Source organism: Pocillopora damicornis, chromosome 3, assembly GCF_964200805.1.
Source record: "Pocillopora damicornis chromosome 3, jaPocDami1.2, whole genome shotgun sequence".
NCBI classification, from domain to species: Eukaryota; Metazoa; Cnidaria; class Anthozoa; order Scleractinia; family Pocilloporidae; genus Pocillopora; species Pocillopora damicornis.
In genome coordinates, this window is record NC_142672.1 from 14296417 (window position 1) to 14322304 (window position 25888).

At 39.5% G+C, this 25888-nt stretch overlaps 4 protein-coding genes and 2 pseudogenes across 5 annotated transcripts; 2 read left to right on the forward strand and 4 right to left on the reverse strand.

The window, feature by feature from the left end:
• Positions 1-861: 861 nt before the first annotated feature.
• LOC149048375 (5-hydroxytryptamine receptor 7-like) lies at positions 862-1886 on the reverse strand (annotated as a pseudogene).
• Positions 1887-3243: 1357 nt separating this feature from the next.
• Positions 3244-5115, forward strand: LOC149048376 (trace amine-associated receptor 7c-like). Its single transcript, XM_089200523.1, has one exon. The coding sequence runs from the start codon at positions 3345-3347 to the stop codon at positions 4248-4250; it is 906 nt and encodes a 301-aa protein (XP_089056649.1). The 5' UTR covers positions 3244-3344; the 3' UTR covers positions 4251-5115.
• On the forward strand, positions 4334-18902 carry LOC149048377 (uncharacterized). 2 transcript variants are annotated; one of them, XM_089200504.1, is made up of 15 exons: positions 4334-4357; positions 9872-9933; positions 10616-10744; positions 10860-10920; positions 11549-11613; positions 11744-11819; positions 12359-12411; positions 13001-13126; positions 14778-14853; positions 15115-15215; positions 15314-15772; positions 17039-17152; positions 17841-17904; positions 17990-18085; positions 18206-18902. In XM_089200504.1, exons 1-15 carry the CDS (start codon positions 4349-4351, stop codon positions 18446-18448), a joined length of 1734 nt encoding a protein of 577 aa, XP_089056630.1. In that variant the 5' UTR covers positions 4334-4348; the 3' UTR covers positions 18449-18902. The 2 variants fall into 2 exon arrangements, with proteins under 2 accessions (XP_089056630.1, XP_089056629.1); XM_089200503.1 differs by lacking the exons at positions 4334-4357; positions 9872-9933 and having other exon boundaries at positions 10443-10744.
• LOC149048378 (adenosine receptor A2b-like) lies at positions 7217-8406 on the reverse strand. The gene has a single exon (XM_089200519.1). It carries the CDS (start codon positions 8273-8275, stop codon positions 7334-7336), a length of 942 nt encoding a protein of 313 aa, XP_089056645.1. The 5' UTR covers positions 8276-8406; the 3' UTR covers positions 7217-7333.
• An 862-nt stretch (positions 18903-19764) lies between the features above and the next one.
• On the reverse strand, positions 19765-20756 carry LOC149048379 (olfactory receptor 4E1-like). Its single transcript, XM_089200528.1, has one exon. The coding sequence runs from the start codon at positions 20616-20618 to the stop codon at positions 19905-19907; it is 714 nt and encodes a 237-aa protein (XP_089056654.1). The 5' UTR covers positions 20619-20756; the 3' UTR covers positions 19765-19904.
• Positions 20757-24395: 3639 nt separating this feature from the next.
• LOC149048380 (histamine H2 receptor-like) lies at positions 24396-25519 on the reverse strand (annotated as a pseudogene).
• Between the last annotated feature and the right edge of the window lie 369 nt (positions 25520-25888).

The window sequence follows — 25888 nt, forward strand, 5'->3', positions numbered from 1 at the left end:
TGTATTGCCAAAGTGCAATAGAATATTCATGAATTAAAAATCAGCTTCATCACAAGAATGATTTGGTCGAATAACACAAACCTGACGAACATTTTCCGTGAAAAACTTGATATTTCTCCACGACATTCCTTTCCTCAGAATTGCTGTTTTTTCTTTTAACAAAAGTGAAAACATCTGTCACATAAAGGAAATCAACCATATTACAAACGTAGTGTGACTTTAATGTTTTTTCGAAATATTATAGTCGACGGATTATCAACGCAGTTATCAATGCGGGTCAGTATATTGTTCAAATTGCTAGTTTACTTCGAACTGTTTTCGATTGTGCTTAAATTTGAATTTATGAGATACAAAGCGCTTTGAATTTTTATTCAGACTCTTATTTGCACAACGTTTCCCAAAGGCCATACGTCACCAGCTGCTTCGTCATTCTTTACGATGTCGGCAATTTCCTGTAAGGTTCAAAAGGAAAGAAATCATGACACAAACTGAATAAAAACCTTTCCTGATACAGTTGAGTTTAGCCATGAATCCACTACTAGCAATGAATTGACAATTAGGCTTTTTGGCTGACATGCACATGGTTATCTCCAAACTCTTGCCGTACTCTAATGGTTTTTTTCTTTTTTATACGTGATGAGTTATCGCACTTTTTGAGGTACGTAATCATTCTGTCATTCTATGCAAAGTTTGCCTATACAGTGCGTCATGGCTAATGTTATTAGAAACATTGAAAGTAGTCTCCATGTTTTTATGCATCACGCTTTTTAAATTTTTTTTTACAGTCGAATAAAGGTATAAAGATAATCACTAGCGTGTAAATTCATCTTTTTTTTGGCTCAAAGTGTCTATGTACCTCACTCAACTCAACCGACCTGCCCTCGATCTTTGGTGAAGATTGTTAAGGGGACTCTTCGTGATTTTTCGTGTCTCCTTCTGTTTTCGCCTGATAACACCGTTTAGGTGTCTCTGACATCGCTAGCACTCGATTGTCCTTTCCAAACATATTTCGTGTTACAACCCTGAAATCCGGTTTGAGGAAGGCATACACAAAGGGATTTACCAATGAAGCAATAGCTATTGTATACATTGAAATAGTCGGCAGAACATTTGGAACGATGTCGAACCGACCAAAAACATCAACGGCGGTTGTCAAATAAATGATCGGCATCCACGAGAGTAAGAAGACCACCGAGATGATAAAAAACAGTTTCGCCACTTGAGCATCTGAGGAGATGTTTCTGCGTTCGTTAACTTGCTTTCTCGCGTAATCCAAAATTTTTCTCAATGCTAAGCTTTGCTTTACTTCCTTAAAAATCCGTAAGTAGGCGATTGTAATGAAAAAGTATGGAATGATCACCCCAGTTAATTCTAAGCAAACAAGGTACACCAGGTGTATTATTTTTGAACGATCATCCCTCCAAAATAACGGCAATAAGCTGTATATGGTTGGAAATAACCATACAGTGATAATGGTCTTTTTGAATATCTCAGGTATGCGGTAAGCGTAGTGCAGAGGCTTAATAATGGCAACGTATCGATCGTAAGTGAGTGCGCATATGTTAGTAACACCCCAGAGCAAGATCATACTTGACAGATAGTCTGCAACGGCGTGTGTTGGCCGCATGATCAGCATGGGAAACAAAATGCCTCCTGTAAGTATGTCGGACACAGCAAGTGAAACAGTCAGCCAGTTTGTATATGTTCGTGGGACTCTGTTCAAGCAAACCAAACTAATAACGAAGAGGTTCGCGGCAACGATGAGAACGGATAACACACCAAGGGAAACTTTTATGTAGAGATCCATCCTTGATTCTGTTGTGTTTCTTTGAACTTGATATCTTTGGATATCCTACAGAAGGCCTCTTTTCTTCTGCTGGTTCCTCTAACTTCCCTGGCTTAACAATAGTACCAACATCTGGCATACACAGCCACATTTAGGTTAAGTTGAAATACACGAAAAGTTTTCCGTAACCCAATTGGTCAAAGGTAGATAATCTGACAGAAATGACACGACTTGTCAACTTCTGATTAGTTTTTGTCGTGTGACGTTGCTTCTGTGGTGACACAAATTATTTCACTTACGGTGTCAATTGCTTAGGAAACGGCTAATATTCCTTTTAATCTTGTCACCTTAATCAAAAGCTGCGCTTAACACCTGTATCCAGAACGCATTAGCCAGCAAGTCTATGCAATATTGGTTGTATGGTGTCTGTAACTTCGGAGCGTTCCATGTATAATCTTTTTTGTAAAGTGGAAAAAGCGATCCTTTTCCTAGCGCCAGGATATCATTTCTTTGGCTTAAATGTCGGTGTCAAATGCGGCGAAGTATTTTTAATAGGAACCTTAAATAGTCATGCATCAGCCAGAAGGGTATTTAAAACCTGGAGAGGACAACCTGGTTTGTACGCTTGAAAAAAAATCACTCTATGGGTAGACGTTGTCGCTACGATGTTGGAACAAAGCCTTCCCGGTATGCATTCAGAAGATTGGTGTCACTCAAAACATAGCCGACTGCTATCAACTCATGTTTGTCTTTAAATCCATTTAAGGGCCCTCGCCAGGAACTTTAGCGAATAGTTGGCTGTGGCTCGATGTTTTTTTTTTGCTCTTATTTGACTAAATTTGGAAGGTTGATTTAGAATGAGAGTGCAAACCGAACTGATTTGTCAGAAACGTAACCTAATCAAAAAATGAACGGTTCCCCGAAGCTTACAGTATTGTCTGTAGTTTGAGGCAATCTGTCAATCACAATACATTCACCCGTGGATTTTGCCTTTACATGAAAATTAAAATAAAAGTCGAACAAAAATCGTGTCCTTTCAACCAGTCAAGGAAAATTGTGTTTCTTTCGATTCACGACATAATGAGGCAGTACAAAATTTTGCAAGTTGGGAACGGTTGGCTTTTTCATCCGCACCGAAAACAGAACATTATGGAGGTTTGAACGTTAAATTATTGGAACTAACAATGGTAATTGACATCAACACATCGAAATGGTTTCCTCAGTTTTTTGCAACAAGGTTTTTTTTCGATGCATGCGAGAGTGACAAAGTTCTGCCAACGTTTTAACATTATGACAACAGTGAAAGTATGAAAACCTAAGCAGAAGTTACTGCTTGCAAAGCAACCCTGAATAACTACGCTGTTGTGTCGAATTAAATTTCGACTGATGGAATTAAGTCCTATCCCATTTGACCATCTGACCTTTGAAAAAATTTGGCATGAAAATATCGATTAGGTGTGTAGTATGTTTTAATATTACCTTGAGCACAAGGCTACGTGTGGTGAATCACCATATTAAATTCTAATTAACGTTCAGCTGTACAAATCCGCATAACAACATGCCGGAATTAGCTGAGGAGATGTACGTGGTAGTTAGCCTTGGTGCACTTTCAGTTCTCATTGTGGTCTCAAACGTGTCTGTCTATGCGTTGGTTTGCTTCAACAAAAGATTACGGACATACACTAACTGGTTTGCCTTGTCGCTTGCTGCTTCTGACATCCTAACAGGAGCCGTTTTAATGCCTCTGACACTCTTCAAACCCGAATCGGTGGTTGTTGCGTATTTTAGTAGTTTGATATTACTCTGGGGTGTTGGTAACATCTGCGCACTCACTTACGATCGCTTCGTTGCTGCAATGATGCCTCTGCAGTATCCTTGTCGCATACCTAAGATATTCAAAAGAACTTTAGTTGCTGTGTGGTTAATCTCAACAATTATCAGCTTACTTCCTCTGTTCTGGGCAACAGATCGTGCATCAATATTCCACAAGTGGTACATTGCGTGCCTGGAGGTGTTTGGCGTCGTCGTTCCGTACATCTTCATAAGCGTCGCTTATATTCGGATTTTTAAGCAAGTGCGGCACAGTTTGGCGTTGAGGAAAAAATTTGTATCTGCGATAAAACAGATCAACGAACCAAGACGCATTTCTCAAGATGCTAAAGTGGCTAAAGTCTTCTGCATCATCTCAGCGGCATTCTTATTTTCGTGGATGCCGATCATTTATATGACAACCGCAGACATTTTCTTCGGTCGTCTCGATATTGTACCGAGTGTCTTGGGCACAATTTCATTCTACATAGTAGCAGTTGCCTCCTTAGTTAATCCCTTCGTGTATGCTTTCCTAAAACCGGATTTTAAAGTTGTTATTCGCAACATCTGTCGAAAGAGTAAACGAGAGGAAGCGATATCCATGAAACCTCTACAGCCTTGTCAGGTGAAAAAAGAGACAGCCAGTGAGAGTTAGAGTTCCTGAAGCTTTTTCCGCTTAGTAGTAGTAAGTAGACATTATAGAGACGATTATCCGCTCTGTCGCTCTTCTCCTTTGACCAAGAACTAAACCTAATGGAAAAGGTACGTGGTTACAGATAAAAGACAAGTGACACATTTCAACCAGATAGAAAAGATTTATATTCAGCATGGCTTTGACAAGACAAGAAAACTGGAAAAATTGGAAAAAAAGAAGGGCACCTTTTAGAAGAGGGAGAGACATCGTTAGAGTTTTAGAAACGAAAAAATGTGTCAGCCATCAATAGTGTGTCCATGAGAGCACCAGGCAGTCGTGCTACATGCCATTTCACCGATTTCAATGAAATTTTGCCAGTTTAAAGGGTCTACTCCAAACTCAAACAGACAAACTGATTTCTGTTTTGATTATTTCCGGGGGGATATAGACCACCCCCAGTTTTTCTTGGTTTTCACCAAGGAGATCGCTTCAAAGTAGGTAAAATGTGTGAAGCTCTCACTGAGATGGTATTTAACTGAGAAATTTAACTCTCCTTAACTGAGAGTTTGCATAAATATAGTGACATCCTTAATGAATGTACGACGCAAGCGACGGCTTGTCAATCAACAGAGGCAAATAAATGGCTGTGTTCTCAGACTTTTTGATTCATCCAAATATTTGATAACTTTGAGGTCAAATATCTCTCCTTACCAGAAAGCTACAACACTAATCTAAATTACCCTTTATAAACCATCATTTCATCTCTGAAAACCATCAAAAAAATATTTGGGCACTGCCGTATTTTTGTCTTGGACGTGCGACTGTGACAAACTTCTATCTGGCTCTAAGCGGTAACTTGAGGAAATAAACCTTTATTTTATAGCTCGTTATACATTATGATTGATTGAGGAAGCTAAGAAATGTGAATAACTTTCGAGATCTCTTGTAGGAATGGAAAATTTAATGTGTGTAGGCGAAATGTTGATGGGAAAATCGTATTGTTTCTTTCATCTGTCGTTTATTACTTTGGATATTTGCCAAAATCAGAAAACATGGCTTTTGTACGGCACAGAACATTCATTAGTCTATAATTTGGTTGTTTATTATCATTACCTCACAGTTCACAATAAGAAAACTGTAAGCATCCACGATGCTTATTCTGAATAAATGATCTCTTGCTCTTTGCCTGGCCTCGGGCAATTTCCCTTCCCATTCAATTGGCGTGCTACACATGCAACAGTTATTCTCTTGGAATGGTTGGGTGGTACTTTTCGCTACATCTCTCACTTCCGAAACGTAGAGCACATGCTTTACACAATCGATATATATCGGCAGCAGTTTCGTTTCCACTGATTACCACGCCGACATTTGCGGAAATACAGCAAGAGCCGGGGAATTTATCGTTTCTAAACGGCAACAACAAAATAGACGTCGAACAGGTTAAGCCTGTGTAGCAAATAAAGTACAACTTCGCGTTAAATTGAAATTAGATAGAGACACTCTTTGTGCGATGGTATAATTGACATTTCTTTTGACAGTTTAGAAGGCACAAATTGTGACCGTGATGTCTATTAAATTTCAAAGAAACACGAAAGTCGCATTACCGTCGTAATATAATTATTTTCCTTTTTAGGACAGATGTTTCCTTTTAAGTAAAGGAGAGCACTCAGTTTTGAATCCTTCCGTGGAAAAAAAATTATAATATATTTCTTGACTGGAGCGCAAAAATTAGAAAAAAAAATTTTGATGGAAAAATATTAGGTTTTCTTGAAAAATATGGTTATTTAATTTGACTGTTCTCATAATTAAACTGCATTTTATTCATAGATAATCAACTGCACTTGTGCAACACACATGTGTGATTAGCGTACGCACCACACACCCTCACACATTTTTTTAGCGTACTTAGCATACGCCTTAATTTAGATTTGCTAATGCTGTCTTTGACGAAAGGAAAGGACCGCTCTTTCTCTCTATGGAAAAATCATGTATGGAACACAGGAATGAGAACTAAGTCGGTAACTCTTCTCCTTTTAACCGATATTGCATGCGACATGTACTCGCTGGAAGCAGATTCTAACGACGAGAGGTAACGATAATTGTTGTTTTTTTTTTCTTTACGAAGCATGCCAGGCGCAAGGGTCCCTTGGGTCAGCATGAATTGTTGTCAATCAAAAACTGTCAAGTCTGGCAAGTGCTCTGAAGGAAGAATCAATTAAATGAGGTTGATATCCGTTTTTAATGCGTTCGCACCTGGGTTTTGTACGTCAGTTTTGTATCTTTTGTTTCAATTCAAAGAGATAGGTAGGAGTGGAACACATAAGGATAAGAATTATTTAAAAAAACATTTGAGTAAGAGCACGTCAGGGTTCGGAGATAACCAGGTGCATTTCAGTCAGATAAACAGAATTATCGAACCATTTATGATAATGGACTCATGACTGAACTCACTTGTGTCATGGAAAGCTTTTATTCAGTTTATGCCATGCTGTCTCCTTAACGATTCTAAAACTTTGAAGAAAAGTACTGATATCATAAGGAAGGAAAAAGCAGCTGGTGACGTGTAGCTTTTGGAAAACGTCAAAAAGAACAACGTCGAAATAAAATTCAAAGCGCTTTGTATCTCGTAAGTGAAACAGCACGTTTTAACTTTTAGTTTAACTTCAAATGTTATTTCGTGTCTTTGTTTGCTTTGGTTGGTTAGTAAACTGAATGTTGAATTATTAAATTTTGCAACCTCCGTTCTTTAGTCTTGATGTGTCATAGATGGAAAGGGGTAGTTTTATGTTTTAATATCATTTCAATCATCATGATCATCATCATCGTCATCGTCGTCGTCGTCGTCGTCGTCGTCGTCGTCGTCGTCGTCGTCGTCGTCGTCGTCGTCGTATTAACTAGATGATGAATTTGAGATTTCTTTGTTCCTCGCTCGTAACAAATGTTCAGCATCTTTACTCAACGATCGACGTAGAAGTGTAGTTCAAACGTAAAAGGTACTTTAAAGCGTTTGGTGAATTGGCGTCCTTCTTGATGGATCAGAAGAGAATGATTCTTCCAATGCTTGCATTGTATTTTTTGGGTAGTCTCGTGCAGCATGTCATTCTTTAGTTAAGACTTGCCTTCTGTTTAAGCGCAAGCCAACGAATGGTCTTGTTCTTTGATTGTTCTGCTTTAAAAGACCTGACAGAAATCGACTGTTGTTCAACGCATCTGCTCGAACATTTCTGATATAAATTCCGAAGAGCCATCTTGAAATCAGGTTTTAGAAAAGCATACAGCAGAGGATTTGCCAGCGAACCCGCCGCTATGGTGAAGAACGAAACCGAGGATAAGATGTCTGGGACAACTTGAATCCGTTTTACAATAAAAGCTGTTGTCATGTAAAGGATTGGCAGCCAAGAGAACAAAAAGGCCAGAGACACAATGCAGTAGATTTTGGCTACCTTGGCATCTGCGGAAATGCGTCTGCGTTCGTTGATTTGTCTTGAGACAGATTTCAAGTTTTTCCTTAACGCTAAGCTTCTGCGCACTTGTCTGAAAATTCGAATGTAGGCTGCAGTTATGAAGATGTACGGAACGACGACACCAAGCAGCTCTAAGCACGCCAAGTAGACTCTATGAGCTGTTTTTGAATGATCTACGCCCCAAATCAAAGGAACAGAGGCATATATGGCCGGAACTAGCCAAATAATCGCAATTCCTCTCTTGAAGAATTTGGGAACGAGATAAGAATATTCTAGAGGTTTCACTATAGCAATAAAACGATCGCAAGTAACTGCCGAAATGTTGATAACACCCGAAAGTAAAATCATTGCGGTGAAGTATCCTTCGACGACATGAGATGGTTTGAATAGCGTCATAGGAAAAAGCAGGCTACCAGTCAGTAGGTCGGACACAGCAAGGGACAGAATCAACCAATTTGAGTATGTGCGAAGGGTTTTGTTGAAGCAAACCAGCGTGACAATAACAGCGTTCGAGAGAACTATAAGAACTGACAGAGCACCGAGAATGATGGTTAGATAAATACCTTCAGTTGTTTTTTCCATACGGTTTTTCTTTCGCTGATATGTTGAGCGAAAGTCGGTTTACACGGGTAGTTACTTTCACTTTGAATTAGATCTTTCTAAACTAAACGGAACCTTCGTGAAGTTGTACTAATGCGTCGTATTAGGTTACTTGTTCCGCTGTGAGCGGAATGAATCTGTAACAAACCGGTATTTTCGATTTTTTCATGTATGTTTTATTCTAAATTTTCTGTCAGTGTATGACAATTAAATGGATTAAAAAGTAAACATCAGTAGCGCGCGAAATCGATCAGTTTAATTCAGTCGTAGTTTTCTGGTCAGTTTATGGAAAAGTGTCGAAGTGAGGAATTACAAGACGAAAACGAAAGCTCTTTACTTAATTTGATTCAATGGCATTTTCTACAAACAACAAATACAATTAAAAACCTGGTGGGAGGCTTTTTAGGGTCTGCATCTAATTTAAACTATTGCATCGAATAAGAATAGAATACATTTCAAAAAGTTTTTTGTTTTGTCTTACATTTAGAAAACCTACTGGGTCTGAACTCTTAGACTGGAAATATTAAATACAAATTTTCCAATTTTCGAGTGACTCATGAAGTACCAGGAGTTCTTCTGTCTCTTAATTGCAAGTTCTTCACCACGCGTAATAAATATATGTTCTTGTCTTTTTATGCGAAAACGTTGACTTTGTCTTGGAAACTGGAAAATATAAGCACTGCTTTTGTGCCTTCATGAGCGGCATTTTCACTCGCAACTTCCCCAAAGAAGTGTTCAACTTTTATTTTTTGTGACAGCAAATGTTCTTGTTTGGGGAAATTGGGAACAGAGAAAAAAGGTTGTTCTTCTGTGCCGGATGTTGAATGACTTTTCGGAAGGCGCAGTTTATATGCAGGTGATAACTGGGAGCTCTTGAAATTTGTTTTCAGTGCATGTATCCATTTTAAAGCACCACACATCGTGTTCTGTGCATAACATCACCCAGAACTCCATGCGAATACGCGCACATGCAAGCCGATAACAGGGCGGATTTTGATTTTTAGCTGTATGGTGGTCTTTTGTTCTGAAGGACTAAAACTGCGACCTTGAAAACAACGAATTTACGCCGTTTGAAAATGTGTATTCTTTTTCCAATGTATTTATGTATTACATTGTTAGATTTGCCATTTTACCCAGAGTCGCACGTGCGATATATTGCCCACTACATCAGAAAATTGTGGTAGGAAGGCTTGAGGTGTAATATGGAAGACTATGTTTTTTACAAAGGAATAAAGGGGTAAGTTTCTAAAGAAACTGTGGTGCTGCGTCGGTGGGAGAGTATAGCAGGTAATTTAGTGTTAACAACTGGGTTGAAAACGTAAATTAGCCACCGTAAAGAGTAAAAAAGCTGACGTTTCGAGCGTTAGCCCTTCGTCAGAGCGATTGAGTCGAATCGCTCTGACGAAGGGCTAACGCTCGAAACGTCAGCTTTTTTACTCTTTACGGTGACTAATTTACGTTTTCAACCCAGTTGTTAACACTAAATTACCTGCTATATTTTTTACAGTTGTGTTCGGAATTGTATAATTGTATACAATTATGTTCTTTAACCAATGTTTCAACTTAATTTTCTTTCAGGATCTAGTAAAGAAAGCAGAAATTGTGAAGGAAGTGCAGAGCATTGTCCTGAATAACGAGAAGTAAGTGGGTTTATTCAAACTTTGAATTAGACATGATAGGCGGAATAGGTGGAAAAACAAACCATAGAAAGGGGGAAGTTAAGGAAGGCAGTCGGAAGGCAGTCGGAAGAGAGTCGGAAGGCAGTCGGAAGGCAAGGAAGAATGAGCAACGTTGGAAGGTCGCAAGGAAGAAAAGAAAGTATGACGGGAGAGGAGGACAGGATATTGGAATTGAAAGACCAAGGAGTAATGGGGGGGGGGGATGTGGTGATGGACTAAGAATAGGAGGGGAGGAGTGAAGAAGAAAGGGAGAGAAAATGAGGGAATGTAAGTATGGATTGAGGGATGGAGGAATTAAGAACAAGAGGAAGGAAGTGGGAAGTGAAGACGGAGAGTGTGGAATGAAGGGATGGATGGATGATACGAAGGAGGATAAGAATGCGAAGTAAGGTAGGATGGGAAGGAAGCGGAGTTTGGAAAGGAGCGATGGAAGAAAAAAGGAAGTAAGGGAGAGATGAAGAAGGGAACGGGAAAGGTAATCAGGAATGTTTTGTTAGGGAAGAATGCCACAGTGTGTATGGAGAAGGGGAGGAAGGTATTGAACAATGGGTAGAGAGGGAGGCAAGGATGGAGTTCAGGAGGAGAAGAAGAAAGAGAAAGAGAAGGAGAGAACCTTTGAACATTCGTTTTATGATATCTTTAGATCAAAGGATGACATAAGGGATTGTGGCGGTGTTCAGGCGCTTTGTCGCCTGTTGAGTCTAAGCAGAGATCCATTGGTTCTTCAGCATATTCTTGCAAGTCTTGCATCTCTTTCATTTGATAACGCAAGGTGAGTTCTTCTTACGCACGTAGTTGGGTTCGATCGTGATTTCGATCCAATGAAATATACGAAGTATCTTTCATCTTAGTAGTATCAACTTTTTCAAGGTGCCGTTCATTTTAAGTAACTGCGACAAAGTAACAAGCCAAGGTGGACTTCAAACAATGTGCTATTTGCTAGGAAAGGTACGATCACGGGTTTGCAGCTAGTTAAATCACTTCCCAGTTAGCTAAGATTTCAAAGTTGTTCAGTTATCTTACTCGAAGTGTGTATCACCCTCTATTGTGGTTAGTTACCAGTTAACACTCGCACAATTGCAGGAACGGTAACTCCGGTTGCAGCGGACTGAACTCAATTTTCTTCTTGTTTATGACAAAAACGTGAAAACGCCACCATCTTGAAGCTTTGTTAAGAAAAAAGAAAGGAAAGAAAACTATCTGGCTCGGTAGAAAACTTTTATTACGCTTTACTTTAAGACGTTCCGCATCATAACGTTGACAATCCGACCAAGGCAGACTATGTAAGCAAGCAAACACAGCTCTCTTAATTAGATGGTACTATCTCGAGAATTTATTAGCTTGTGACCAAAAGGAGGTTTCTCTTTCCGGCGTCAATATATCTTCTAGCAAATAGGTGACGAAGGAAAAGAAAGATATGATATGTGGAACGTTGTTTGATTTAAAACCAAACCCTTAGAACTTGAATCATGGGAAATGTATAGCAGATAGTAAAGAGATTTGATTTAGTCCTGTTTGTTGTGAGATTCCAACATGTCGTTTTTCTTCGTTCTCTGTTTTAATCTGTCCTGACAAGACGAAAGACAGCATTATCCAAGATAGCATAGCTTGGGCTTTGAAGAACCTGGCAACCACAGAAAGGTAAATTTATTGTTTATTTTCAGATATAAGAATGCTGTCGCATAGTTTCCGGAATTATGCGGTTTTTTTTTTTAAGTGTTTTACTTATTTCAATTGACGTTTTGAAACTTCTCCTTCTATCCTTCGACAGAAATCAAAATGAGGCAAGAACTCGAGGAGGGCTCCAGGCTTTTTGTGAACTTTTAAGAACCACCATGGATGACAAAGTTAGTTTGCTTTCTTTTGGCTCCTCGCGAGCAGTGCTCTACTTTTGTTTGCGCTTGCGTCGTTTAAGGAGCATTCGCACGATTTGGGTGGTGTGGAGTGAAAAATGATGACCGGTCACGAAACCAGTCATATGATAGGATTTGTTTTCAATTCTGCCCGCTCACGCGCAGTGAAATAAAAACGTTACATGTATGTCGTGTTATTTTGCTTCTTAAACAGATTGGAGCGGGCAGACTGGGGATTCAAAACTCCTGACCTTCCCCCCGAACATGATGCTATGAGACTTCGATTTCAAGTTTATGTCACTCTTTGGCATTTCATGGGACAGGGCGGAAAATTTAGTGTTTTTTCCTTTACCTGTTATGACTGTTTTGTGAGTGTTGGAAAGGAGTCATAAAAGGGATAGCAGGAATTGTTCTCCAAAACGAATTGATAAAAGAAAGAGCAAAATGGTTTGTAATATGGGTTGGGGAAAGGAATTGGAAGAGCTCGTAAATAACCTGGATTTTGAGAATACGTGCTGCCATTTTCCTGGCAGGTCTTGGAGAGAGTGACGTGGGCTATTGGATCTCTTGTAGATGACAACACCAGGTAAAAAAGTTTTCCAACCATTGATTTGAGTTGATGAATGAAAGATACCAGTCCTCATGTTATTGGTGTGTCCTTGCCTTTTTTGATAGCTCATCGCACTGAATGCCCGAACATTATTAGTAATTCATGAGCACTAAAGCGGGAAATTTTGAATGCGAACGCGCCTTGAAAGACCAAAATAAGAGAAGAAAGGACCAAAACAAGCGACCCACGAAGACCAACTTTTGGACGCTTTGCTGCTAATATTACAGATCGATAATTTTTCGCCACAGCAATTAAATGTCTCGAGAACAATAGGCATTCTGCGCGATAAATAATTTGATGGGTGGGGAGGGGGGAGAAGAGATTGCACTATCGATTGTCTTTTTATGCGTTTCTAAGAATGTTTTCCGCCATATAGGTTGTGGACATTTCAAACATCTAGGTCTTTTGAATTAATTCAAGGTAATCGTGATACAATTCAAATTTCAAATACACGCACAGCAAGATGACATGCGCAATACGCGCCTCATCTTATAGATAACTTTAATGATTGTTATTTGTTTCACAGTGATTGTCAATGATGGTGAGATATTTTGCGTTTCCACAGAAACTGTCAAGCCGTACGGGATTGTGGTGGCCTGAAAACAATGTGTGAATTGGTCTCACTGACTTACAGCGAAAATGTTCTAGAGCGCACAATGTGGGCGCTAGGAAACTTAGCTGTCGACAATCAGTAAGTCAATCCTTTTTAACTCGTGAATTGCGCGCATGCGCAAGAGCGAGTTATAGATACGATGTGGGGAATGGCATTCGCTCGCTCGCTCGCTCGCTCGCTCGATTGGTCGATTCCTGTAAACTTTTTTTAGATTTTAGGCTTTTGAGTGCATTTTATAGTTTTTGGCGAGCAATAAACAGACGAAATGGCGACCTTTGTTGCTAAGAATAGTGGTGGGGTGAAAAAGAAGCCAATGATAATCTTAAAAGAGTTTTTTTTTTCGTTTTAGTTTCAACAAGCGGCGCCAGCGACTGGCAGGCATGCAAGGATTCATACTGAAATAACAGAACAACCTTCGTTTTTCATAAAATTGTAATTTACAATCCTTGAACTTGAAAACAATCCGAAGATTCATTGAAAATATCACTTACTGCGAAGCGCTCGGAGTTTACAGATGTTCAAAAGCTTTTTCTGTTATAGCGTGAGATTGAGGACAAAATTGATCATTACGTTTCGTCGCGTGTGTTTTTCCTGTGTGAAGCAACAGAAGATGCCGGCGACTGACGAAATAACAAGTTAACACGAAAATCAGATAACACCGAAACAAACAATTTTAGCTACCGATTTTCAGTGAATTTTTAAAGAACAATTTTCTTTTAAGTTTCAAGACAATTTGAAGATTCAACATACATACAACGTACTAAAATGCGAAAGTTACACACCACAAAATTGATAAATAGGCCTGAAATGAAATTCTATCTTGTTATTGATCATACGTTGCCTAGCACGTGACCTAAATCTACCCAGGCGGAGATCCAAAATGACGGTGGCAGGCTTGGTTTAGTTATATCACTCAAAACTCGTTCCCGTTTGTCTCATTTGATAAAGAGGGAATCGTTAATGTTTTCATTAAGACAGTATTGCCTTGATTTTCTAATATTTACAACGAAAGACAGTAAATTTCACTTTTCACCCACATTTACTTCCAACCTTTTCTTTTGAACCAGAAACAAAAATGATAGACGTTTAAAACACATGACATCATCCACCTTGTCAAATGTAATAGCATGATCATTTCAATTGTAATGCCTTCTTATCCAAACGTTACTTTGTTTCTTTGCTACATTAGCGAACACTGAACTACTGCTCGTACTCTAGATATGACAATCAACCACAAAATTCCCTAAACCAGATAACATTAAACATAATCTAAAAAATCATTTGTCAATTCACGAGTTTGCTCACAGAGCACTTTGATTTTTCTTGTTTTATTGCTTGATAACTCAGTCTTCATTGATTGCTGATTGTAATACAGGGTTAGATTGGTTCAAACTCCCCTTTGTAGTATGATTGGTCGTGAAACCTCGCGCCAACGTCAAGCAATCAGATGCAAAGTAAAACGAGTCGAGTGTTCGTCACCCGCGTTTTCCCGCCTTTCAGTTAGTTAGGTTGCTTTTACATTGATTCCTCATTTGCTTTTCGTGGTAGGTGTTTACCATTGTTCTCTATGGCCATTTATGTCAATCGAAATGCGCTTAATTTTCAATCATGAATATGGAACGCAATGCTAAGGTTCAATGATGCCAAATGCTCTATTTATTTCTTATTTTTCTCAATGCCATCGTCATTGTTTATTTTTTTATCCATTTGTTTTTGTTGTCTTATTTAGGAATCGCAATTTCATTCGACAATATGGAGGCCTTGAGAACATTTGCAAAAAGTTGCAAGAATCAACCTCACAGCAGGTGAGATCATAAATATGAGCAGAGGGACCAAACATTGAAATGAGTACTGCTATGCGGACATGTTGGCTTTGGTCAAAATTGAAAATTTTCTCAGATAAATTTGTCTGCGTATATGTCCCTTCTGTATTCTCGGAGCTCATAGTTTTCATGTAAACTTCGCCTCGGCAGTGTTAGACTACTCTCGGCAGTTTTAAGCCAATCACGCAAAGTTAACAGCTCTCCTTCTGAACAGAAGGTCATTGTACACTTTTTTCTTACCAGATCATAAAGCAAGGTGCCCTGACGCTTAAAACTCTGGCGAGTAGTAATCAACACAATAAGGATGTTATGGTCAGACTGGGAGTGATTGGTACACTTCGAAGGTTTGTAACGCAGTGTTCTCACGGGGGGACTCGGCTTCTTCCTTGCTCCACGTTCTTGACAATGTACTTTTCAACAATTTTGTGTCTTTTCTTTTTAGTTTAATGACAAACGAGCAGCAGAGTTTAGGTATCATTCCTCGCCGTGTGTGTGGCGATCTACTGCAGCGTCTTCTTGGCTCAGCAGCTGGAAACATCCATACAACAAGCTCAACCGCTACAGCACCTGACGATAGAGCCCAAGAATGTGCGATCGCTTCTGGCATAATCGTAAAGCAAGAACCTGAGACGAGATCAGTCAATGGTCTGGTGCAGAATGGTGATATTGACAATGAAGATGACGATGACTTACCTCCTTTGGGTGGGGAGGACAGTGACGAGAAAAATGAGAGGATTCCGTTTGCGATGATCACACCAGCCCCAAATACTTCTGAGAACCTTTACCCGAGGGAAAATTTCTCTCGGCGGGAGACGCAAGGAATTGCTGCAGCTAGGTCTACTGTAAGCGTTAGAAATCACGTTGTGCCTCGTGCAGAAGAGAATTATTTAGACCCATTTAGGTGAGCTGGTTTTAAAAGTTGCAATTGTAAGAAGACTGTTTTTTGATGAGAACAAAGCTTTGGACGTCGGGATTGAAGAATCCATGTTTGGGCTGGGGTCACCAGTTACCGACTTTCTGAACCTCCTCCCCTCTTTAGTGAGCACCGCTTCCTCCTTCCCATGCCCCAGGAAAAAACTGTAACATTAAAATACCATTGACAACCAACTAAAATATCAATGCTGTAGCCATGGTTATACCGCAGCAATGTTCTTCACTTGGGTTAGGAAGCGAGTCAGTTTCAAATATTTTTTACAATTTCAAGCATGTACCAGTTTCCGTTTGAGACATTTGTAAGTTTAATGAACAAATAAATACAAATTGCATGCGCTTGCATATGGGCGTGAGTAGAAACCTGGGGGAGTAATATACCCGGGAGGCTTATGAAATATATTGTGTGTTATGTTTTAGGACATTCTATATTTTGTTTTAATATTATGTTCAGCGTCAACTGTTTCGTTTTCGGTCGCAGAGGACACACAGTCTGTAAAAGGTGGCCCTGATCCTACGATCAGTTGTCACATCATGTTTGAAGAGTCCAATTTATGTGTAGAGTAACACTTCTGTTTCCTACAATCAGTTGTCACATCATGTTTGAAGAGTCCTATTTATGTGTAGAGTAACACTTCTGTTTCCTACAATCAGTTGTCACATCATGTTTGAAGAGTCCAATTTATGTGTAGAGTAACACTTCTGTTTCCTACAATCAGTTGTCGCATCATGTTTGAAGAGTCCTATTTATGTGTAGAATAACACTCCTGTTTCTACCACGCTAGAAATTACTGATAAGACCTCCCTTCCTCTATTCAATGTTGCCTGTATGAAGCTAACGGTTCATGGAATCACGACACAACATTTTTATGAAGGGGAGGGGGCGGGGGCGGCGAATAGGTAAACTTAACAAGGGCAAAAGAGACAAAATTGAAGTAAGAGGGTCTTGAAAAGGTCAATGTGTCAGCAATTTTGTCGCCAATTGTAGGTCTAGACCATCGCAATTTTCACATCCACCCCGTGAAAATAACTTGGTATTGGCAGATAAACAAGGTAACTTGACCGATGTTGGAGTATGGGAAGGGGAAAAACTTCTGATTGTTCTAACATCTCACCCGTGGATAGGAAAACTGCACTTAACTCGCTTAAATATACATATGTAAGAATCCTTTCAGCAATTTGAAATTAGTATTTTCTTTCCCTTATTTAAAACCATGATGATTTATATATTTTCCAGCGTGCATCCGAAAACAGTGTGGTCACAAACGAGAGAACTGGTGCGAGTTTGTGTGAAGCTACGCGGAGTGGAGAGACAGCAGACCGAGATAACTGCGAGCAAGCTCAAGTTTAGGTAAGTTTGGCAGCATTTGAGTTTCTTCATTCAAAATCATCTTCCTCAAAGATGACTCTTCGATTAGTCCACCTTAAGCAAATAGTCACTAAAGACAAGGAACGTCTTTGAAGAGATATTTTTATTATTGAGTCAAAACTACATGTTCGCAGGTTGTGTTTTTACTGTAATATTCGAATCCTTGGGGGACATTCTAATGTTGTTATGTCGCGCACATATCCCAATTTACCATGCACACTTGTTGATCCCAGAAATATGCAGTACGCCTGTCATATGCGAACCTAGTAAATGACCAAGCATGCTTCGGAGTATTTTTGAACGCAAGGGTGGAGCATTCCACCGCGAATTCCGACGTTCTGAGCAGGGTTTAACGAAAGCTGATTACAGGCGATCTACCGCCGCCCAAACGACCTCTCATCGCCGTGTGTTTCAGTAGCTTACCAGAAGGTTCTCGTGTGTGGGTTTCTCCTTAGGGGGCAGCTGCCTGTTACACCATCGGCTGCCGTTTATGGAAAAGGTTCTTGAAACCCGTACGAGGTTCGACCCCCACACGAGCTGGTGACAAATGGGAAACTTTCTTTTAAGAACCAAGCTCAAAGTTTTCCTACTTCGTAACCCTGTAATAATGCATTTTGTTTGCGTGTTTGTATGTTTTTGTTGTAATATGATTAATGTTTTCTTTCACTAGTACACAGCTAAGACACGTAGTTTATGAACTGGACATGGAGCTATTAGAGGAGATTGATCCTGAGGTAGGTCTGAGGTCTTTTCGTTGACAGTCTATCTGTTTTCAATTTGCGGTGTTGTTAATTATGTTCTCTCGTTGGATGATTGCAGCAAAGTACTGTAATTGTCAAGGGCTCGGAGGTACAAATTTTACTCAAGAAAAGAAACCATGCCGTGTGGACGCGGTTGTTGAAGAGCAAAGAAAAGGTAACATATACAATGGAACATGTAGTTTGTTCTTAGTCAACATGGATTGACCCTCATAGTTTCTCTTCTTTCTTTCTGTTCGTTTATTGACTTTCTTTTTGTTTGTTTGATTTCTTTCAGTTGCCTTACGTCTCCATTGACTTTGATCGTTGGGAAGTATGGTCGTCATCGGAGGAGGACGAAACCGAAGATGATGTAAACTTCCGAGCAGCGCCGACGAACCCGGAAAATTCCCATCACACCTCAGAGGATAGTAGAGAAGGAAGGAAACTGGTATTATTGCCTGAAATGCTTGTCAGTGCTTCGGAGTCCGATACTGATGAAACCTTGCCATCTGATGTGGATTGCTTAAAATTCTATTAGCCAGAACACTGAGAAAAAATGTGTTATCGTTGAAATGTGACAGTTTTTTGACAGGTGATCAACTCTTTCAAGAAATGGATTAACCAAGAACGTCACATGACTAGTCGCTAGTATTTGTTATGTTACATGAAAGAAAGTCAAGTTAAATATTGAAATCGAAGTGAAAGTTTTCTTTATTTAGATAGCATTATTTACGGTAATTTATTACATTGTTTTTACATTTTTTAACATCGAATAAAGCTCTAATTTGATGGTAACTTTTGGTAGAGTTATTGCCTTGTTTAGAACGTCACATGACTAGTCGCTAGTATTTGTTATGTTACATGAAAGAAAGTCAAGTTAAATATTGAAATCGAAGTGAAAGTTTTCTTTATTTAGATAGCATTATTTACGGTAATTTATTACATTGTTTTTACATTTTTTAACATCGAATAAAGCTCTAATTTGATGGTAACTTTTGGTAGAGTTATTGCCTTGTTTAGAACGTCACATGACTAGTCGCTAGTATTTGTTATGTTACATGAAAGAAAGTCAAGTTAAATATTGAAATCGAAGTGAAAGTTTTCTTTATTTAGATAGCATTATTTACGGTAATTTATTACATTGTTTTTACATTTTTTAACATCGAATAAAGCTCTAATTTGATGGTAACTTTTGGTAGAGTTATTGCCTTGTTTAGCTGTACGGTATGTTGAAGTGTCGTTAAAATTAAACTAAAATTGTTCAAACGGCCATTTAGAACAAATCAAGAAACCAAAGAGCCAATGAGAAGCTAAGGCAGATATATGTAAGCAAACTTAAGTACATGCGCAGACGAACGCGGCATTAAGGAGTCGTGCATGTTCTAATTTCAATCAATCACCCCCGGGTTCCATGCGGTGGATAAAATAGATTCTCGCACTCTTAATAGTCGTGGTTTGTGTCATATCTCGCGAGGTGATTGTAGCAGGGGTGATAAAATGGCTGCCTTGCATTATGTCGGCAAAGTTACCGAGGAAGTGATAAACGCGATAGGAGAAATTTAATTTCTAAGAGCACAGAATCCAACAGGTTTTGTGGAACACTTTTCAAAAGTAAGAATTTTTTGCTGATTAGATTGATTATGGAAACTGGTTGTTTATCTCGATACGAGTGATCAAAACTTATGTAACATATATGCACACTGCCTTCTTTATTTACACATAGTTTTAACATAAACGAGTTTACTAAAGAATCCTGCGAAAGTTTTTGTGCAATTATACTAAGACAATCATTCACATCAGGCTCAGTGAATATGAACTCCATATCCGAAAGTTCAGCCTATAATACGCCGGGATATTTAGCGAGTTGCGTTAGAAAACGTTCGAAGAAATAACAAACGAATGTTTCAGACATTCGAAACCAATTGTTTGAGAGAAGAATGTCAAGGTTTACTTATTACTCGTCCTGCGAATCAAAACACTTAAGACTGTGACAGTTAACGAGTTTTTTGATTCCCTCCCTTATGACTGAATTTCCTTTGTAGTACAACACAAGCATTGTTGTGCTTGCGGAGAGCAGCCAGAGTACACAACTGGATGGCAATTAAAATCGCGGAGAAGCAAATAATGTATCCGCCTTCAAATGTCTCAACAGCCCTCCTAGGAAACAACTTCACCTGCCTCAGAACAATTAAAAAAGTGGACGTCGCCCACACCGCAAAAGAAGCAGTAATGGCGTACTGCATCTTCATGGCAGCTTTGTACCACCATGGTTTAATGACGGCTAAATATCTATCCACACTCATGACTCGAAGGGTTCCCACCATAGCAAAAAGGCATAAAAAGAAAGAAACCACCATGACAGGCGAGTCCCAATCACTGCGATTGAAACATGCTTCACCGGCGATCAGCTCCGCGATTCTGAATCTAATGTACAACGGTGTTACTACCCCACCCCACAGAACGTCAGTCAACGTCAAGCTGCAAAGATAGAGAAACCCTGGGCGGAATCGAAGTCCACCCCTCAGAATTGTGACCAGGACCAACCCGTTTGACAGGAAACACCACAAACCTAACATGGTTGTGGCAAGGTAGCTAGAGTAATAACTAAATTGAGATTGGACAGAGCGTGGAAATTCAGAGATGAAGCACGGCCGCCCCTCTTGCAACACTTCGTACTTTGTGTCATTTGTAGTCAAGTTTGGCTCCATGTTAGCTCGCTTAATCCTAAAAAATAGAAAAGAAATAGTTCTTACATATCCATCCTAAACTGAAGTAAGTTTGACGTTTTAGATGTACCGTTGAAGCGTTGAAGCTCCCTAAACATTTTATCTTAGGTATGCATAGTCTTGAGCTTCCTACATGTGTTAAGATAATTTATGGCTATCTGAGATTGGATATGAAAACCAATTTTAGTGGACACAATTTTAAACTGAATGAACCACGGGCTACTTGTTTGACTGATAGGAAATCGAGGACTAAAATACGGTAGTTCGGAAAATTATCTCATTGTTGAAAATGTTTTATTGTGCTTCTCTTTGACTTGTGAAGGTAAACACAAAAGGTAAACGCAAATGGTTTTCACCGTTTTAATTGAACTGAATGAACCACGGACTACTTGTTTAACGCCAGGGACTGATAGGTAATCGAGAACTGAAATACGGTAGTTCAGAAAATTATCTCATCGTTGAAAATGTTTTATTGTGCTTCACATTGACTTGTGAAGGTAAACACAAAAGGTAAACGCAAATGGTTTTCACCGTTTTAATTTGCTTGTTTTCGTAGACAAAAATACAAGACTAATGACCATTTCCTTGGAACGTTCCGAATGGCAAAATACCGACTAATTAAGAAACAGTCAGAAGGCTCGGATCTACCTCGGGACTTCCTTGCCATATAATAATGAACGATAATTACTTGGAGTTACAGTGTGTAGAAGTCAAGCTCATGAAAATTCATTTTCAAATTAAAAATTCCTGGTAAAGTTAAATTAACAGACCTTTTCTTGCCAACTGTACGGATCAAGCATCTTGGCTGGTAAAAACAGAGACGGTATCTACTGTGTATTTTGCTGTTGATAGTAAAAGGGCTCCGTTTGTCTTTGAAATTTCACGCTCTTGGTACATGTGAATGCAGCTATCATGCTATATTGTGCCCCTAGCTAACCTTTAAATCCCGCTTTTCATTTAACTAATTTATTCTTGTTTCTCGTCAACATGTTCCCATCAATAGCTTAGCTCCATTTTCTGCATATAAACACACACCACCCACAATTCCTCCATTTGCTCTGACCTCGAAACGTCAACTTCGAAACTCTTGATGGTGGCCAATTTACGTTATCAACTCAGTTGATAATACCAAATATCCCAGTTATACTCTCCCACTGACACAGCATCACAGAAACTGACCCCCTTTAGTCATATATAATCTTATATGATATGTGATCTTTATATTGTTGTGAATTTCGCTTTGTATTTTCTTTCCAGCCGCAGTTTCTTATCCTTGCTTCAACATGGTGAGCTGTTGTTGGTATCTTCAGGCAATGCAAGCTCATGCTAGCTAAAACCAGGAACATTAGTGTGCAGCTGATATTTGCTGCTGGTGCAGAAGAGAATCGTATCATATCACTAGTGAATGGCTGTGAGATCCTGATTGCTACACCACCTTGCTTCCTTCGAATGCTCAGCAAATGTTATATATCCCTTGATCGACTCTGTCACTTGGTATCTGATGACGCGGACATAGTGGTGGAGGACTTCACATCTGAGATCAAATGCATCATGAGACACTACGCCAACCTATTGAAATCCCAAACCTGTCGTTCAGCACCACGCCAGGCAGTTGTCATGGCTTCGTCTTGGAGTGTGGGTATAGCATCACTGGTGAGGGCATATCTTGCGAATCCTGTGGTGTTGATTCCTGAATGACTGAAGCAGCTATCTACAGGGGTGGGCAACAAATTGTAACATTTTGCTCCGAGAGCCAGAGGGATGTGGAACTTCTTGGTAAGGGTAAATTCATAGTGTTCTCGATACGATTTTAAGCACATATAAGCTTGCCTAACCGGAATTAGATAATAAATGACGAAGATATAAACAGGAAGTGAAGTCAAAACATATAGTTTACAAGCAGCTGTCTTGTGGAAAGTGGGAATGATCAAACCTTTTGTCTGTTTCTACATGTATTTAGAACCTTGGAAATATCTCGCAAGTTTTCTATTTTTTCATTTCATTTCCGTTTTTGTGTAAGGATTTAAATCTTTCGTTAACGTTTTCTTTCCCATGATAGGTTACCTGGAATCGTTTATTAGCATAAAAGTCATTTGTGTTTTCACATCTACGGCAGCGGAAGCAGAGAGCGTAGGACAAATCCTAAATGCAAACTGTTATTTTGTTCTTGTGGCACACAATTTTCTACCACCTCATGAACTTGACAATATTCAGAGACAGTGGAACACTCTGCACACTACTGATACCATGCCAGTTCTAGGTATGCCATAATGTCTTCAAAATTCTCAATGGAAAGGCCGTCCCACAGAATCTTATGTTTCCCATAAGTTCCCCTTGTGTTAGCACGAACAGTGAATTTTACAGGGATCAACCAACCAATAACATGCCACTAACCCACAGGGACAATCATAGCTTCATTTTCTTACTTTGTGAATTTGATTTTCTGAAGGAACATGGCTTTGTCTCTGTTATTTTTGTGACTGATGGCCGAAATATGTATCACGCTCCTTCCATACGTCATCTTGTAAAGAGGTCAGGTCAGGAAGTTCCACAACTACTTGATTGAATGGCCGACCAACGTGGTTTAGGTTAGGCCTCGTGTAAATAACCGGCCCACAGTCAGTAAAAAACTGTCTGGTCATTGTGTTGTGTTTGTTAAGCCTGAAATACTCGGGCTCACGCATGGGCTTTAGAACCTCGAAGACGACTTGTTGACTGAATTCAAACAACCCCGAGTTATAAACTCAGGATCCTTTGGTCGAGAGGAAATATCTTCCCAACATCAATGTTACGACCAATGCTTTGAATGTTAGGGTAGAACTGTTGAGGGAAAAACGTGCAGCTGAAAACAAACAGGTAAGAGGTTTCTCCGCTTTAACGCTTGTCTGAAAAGTAGTAGGGAATTTATTATTTTGATACAATATTCCATCCAGAGTAGCCTACGTCGGACAGATGAGAAAACGCGACCCTCTCTCCTTGCTGCGCTCACTCGTGAGCTATCGAGTTAAAACTCGAAAAAGAAATTGCATATCTACGCACCCATGTATTATTCTTTATTACTCTGAGATTGTCATCAGTTATGCTCCTTGGGACACTTTTTTTTGCCTTATCGAAGTATTTTTCTCCATCATCAACCGATAATTATCTTCAATGTGTTGTTTTATTCATGAGGTAGGAAGCGCTTCGAATTTTATTTAGACTTGTCATTTTTTCACAACGTTTTCCAAAGACCATAGGCCACCAGCTACTTCTTCGTTCCTTACAATATCGGAAGTTCTTTTAAGATATAAAAACGTTATGCTTGGAAAGATTTTGACAACATGACACAAACTAAATGAAAACCTTTTCGAACTATTTTTCTCCATCATCAACCGATAATCATCTTTGACGTGTTGTTTTATTGATGAGATAGAAAGATAGAAAGGGCCTCGAATTTTATTTAGACTTAATTTTTTGTGCATCGTTTTTCAGAGGTCATACATCATCAGGTACGTTTTCGTTCTTCTGAGGTATATAAAACGTTATGCATTAAAATATTTTGACAACATAGCACAAACTGAATAGAAACCTTTTGATATAGGTGAGTTCAGCTATGAGTTCATTGCTATCAATGGACTGATAATTCTTCCGTCTTGGCTGACATGCACCTGATCATCTCGAAACCTTCCCGTGCTCAAGTGTTTATCATCTGTGATGAGTCGTTACTCGTTTTTATGAGATTAGTGCTAGCTGGTGTTTTGCATATACATAATCGTCCCTGGCAAGGTGTTCGTGTCTCCCTTGAATGTACCATACCTAATGTTATTTGAAAATTTGCGAACTGCTTCCTTACCTTTATCCATCGCGCTTCTTAACTTTTAAAACGTTGAAGAAATTTGATTACAAGAAACTAAGTAGACTGTGAATCGTTCACGTCTTGGTCGAGGTATCCATGTGCCACACTCATACGACTCGCACTCGCTATCAATTGAAGGTTGTTGAGGGGGCTCTTCACGGCGGTTTGTGTGTCTATCTGTTTTAACCTGGCAAACCTGTTTAGTTGTCTTGGACATCGCTTCCGTTCGATTGCTATTTCGACAGATATTTCGTGTTGCAACCCTGAAATCCGGTTTGAGGAAGCCATACACGAATGGATTTACCAATGAGGCAATGGCTATTGTATATAGTGAAATTATCGGCAAGACAGTGGGAACGATGTCGAACCGACCAAAAACACGGAGGGCGGTTGTCATATAAATGATCGGCATCCACGAGATTAGGAAGGCCACAGAGATGATGAAGAAAAGTTTCGCTACTTGAGCATCTGAGGAGATTTGTCTGCGTCTGTTGATCTGTTTCATTGTGCAATCCAATTTATTCCCCAATGCTAAGCCTTGCCTCACTGCCTTAAAAATCCTAATATAGGCGATTGTCATGAAGATGCACGGAGTGATCACGCCAACGAATTTCAGGCAAACAAGGTACACCAAGTGAATTGTTTTTGAACCATCCGTTCTCCAAAATAATGGCAGTAAGCAGTATATGGTTGGAAATAACCATACAGCGATTATGGTTTTTTTGAATATCTCAGGTATGCGGTAAGTGTAGTGCAGAGGCTTAGTAATGGCAACGTATCGATCGTAAGTGAGTGCGCATATGTTAGCAACACCCCAGAGCAAGATCATAGTTAACAAATAATCTACCACGATGTGTGCTAGCCCTATGACTAGCATGGGAAATAAAATGCCTCCTGTAAGTATGTCGGACACAGCAAGTGAAACAGTCAGCCAGCTTGTGTATGTTCGTGGGACTCTTTTCAAGCCAACTAAACTAACAACGAAGAGGTTCGCGGCAACAATGAGAACGGATAACACGGTAAGGGAAACTGTCATGTAGAGATCCATCTTTGATTCTGTTGAGTTTCTTTTACTTTTATATCCTCGGATATCCAAGAGAAGGCTCCTTTTACTTTTTCTGGCTTCCTCAACTTCCCTGAATTACATCGGAGCTAGTAAATGGCTCACAGGGTTAACTTTAGGTTAAGTAGAATTCTGCAGCCCAGTTGGTCAAGGAAGGAGAATCTGAAAGAAATGGCACTGCATGCGAACATTTGCATAATTTTTGTAATATGACGTTATTTCTATGACATAAATGACTCAAATTTCTACGTCAATTGCCCAGGAAACGGTTAACATCGTTATCGTTCTTGTCTCATCTGTCAAAAGCTGCGCTAACACCTGTAAACAGACCGCTTTGGTGAGAAAGGAAAGCAA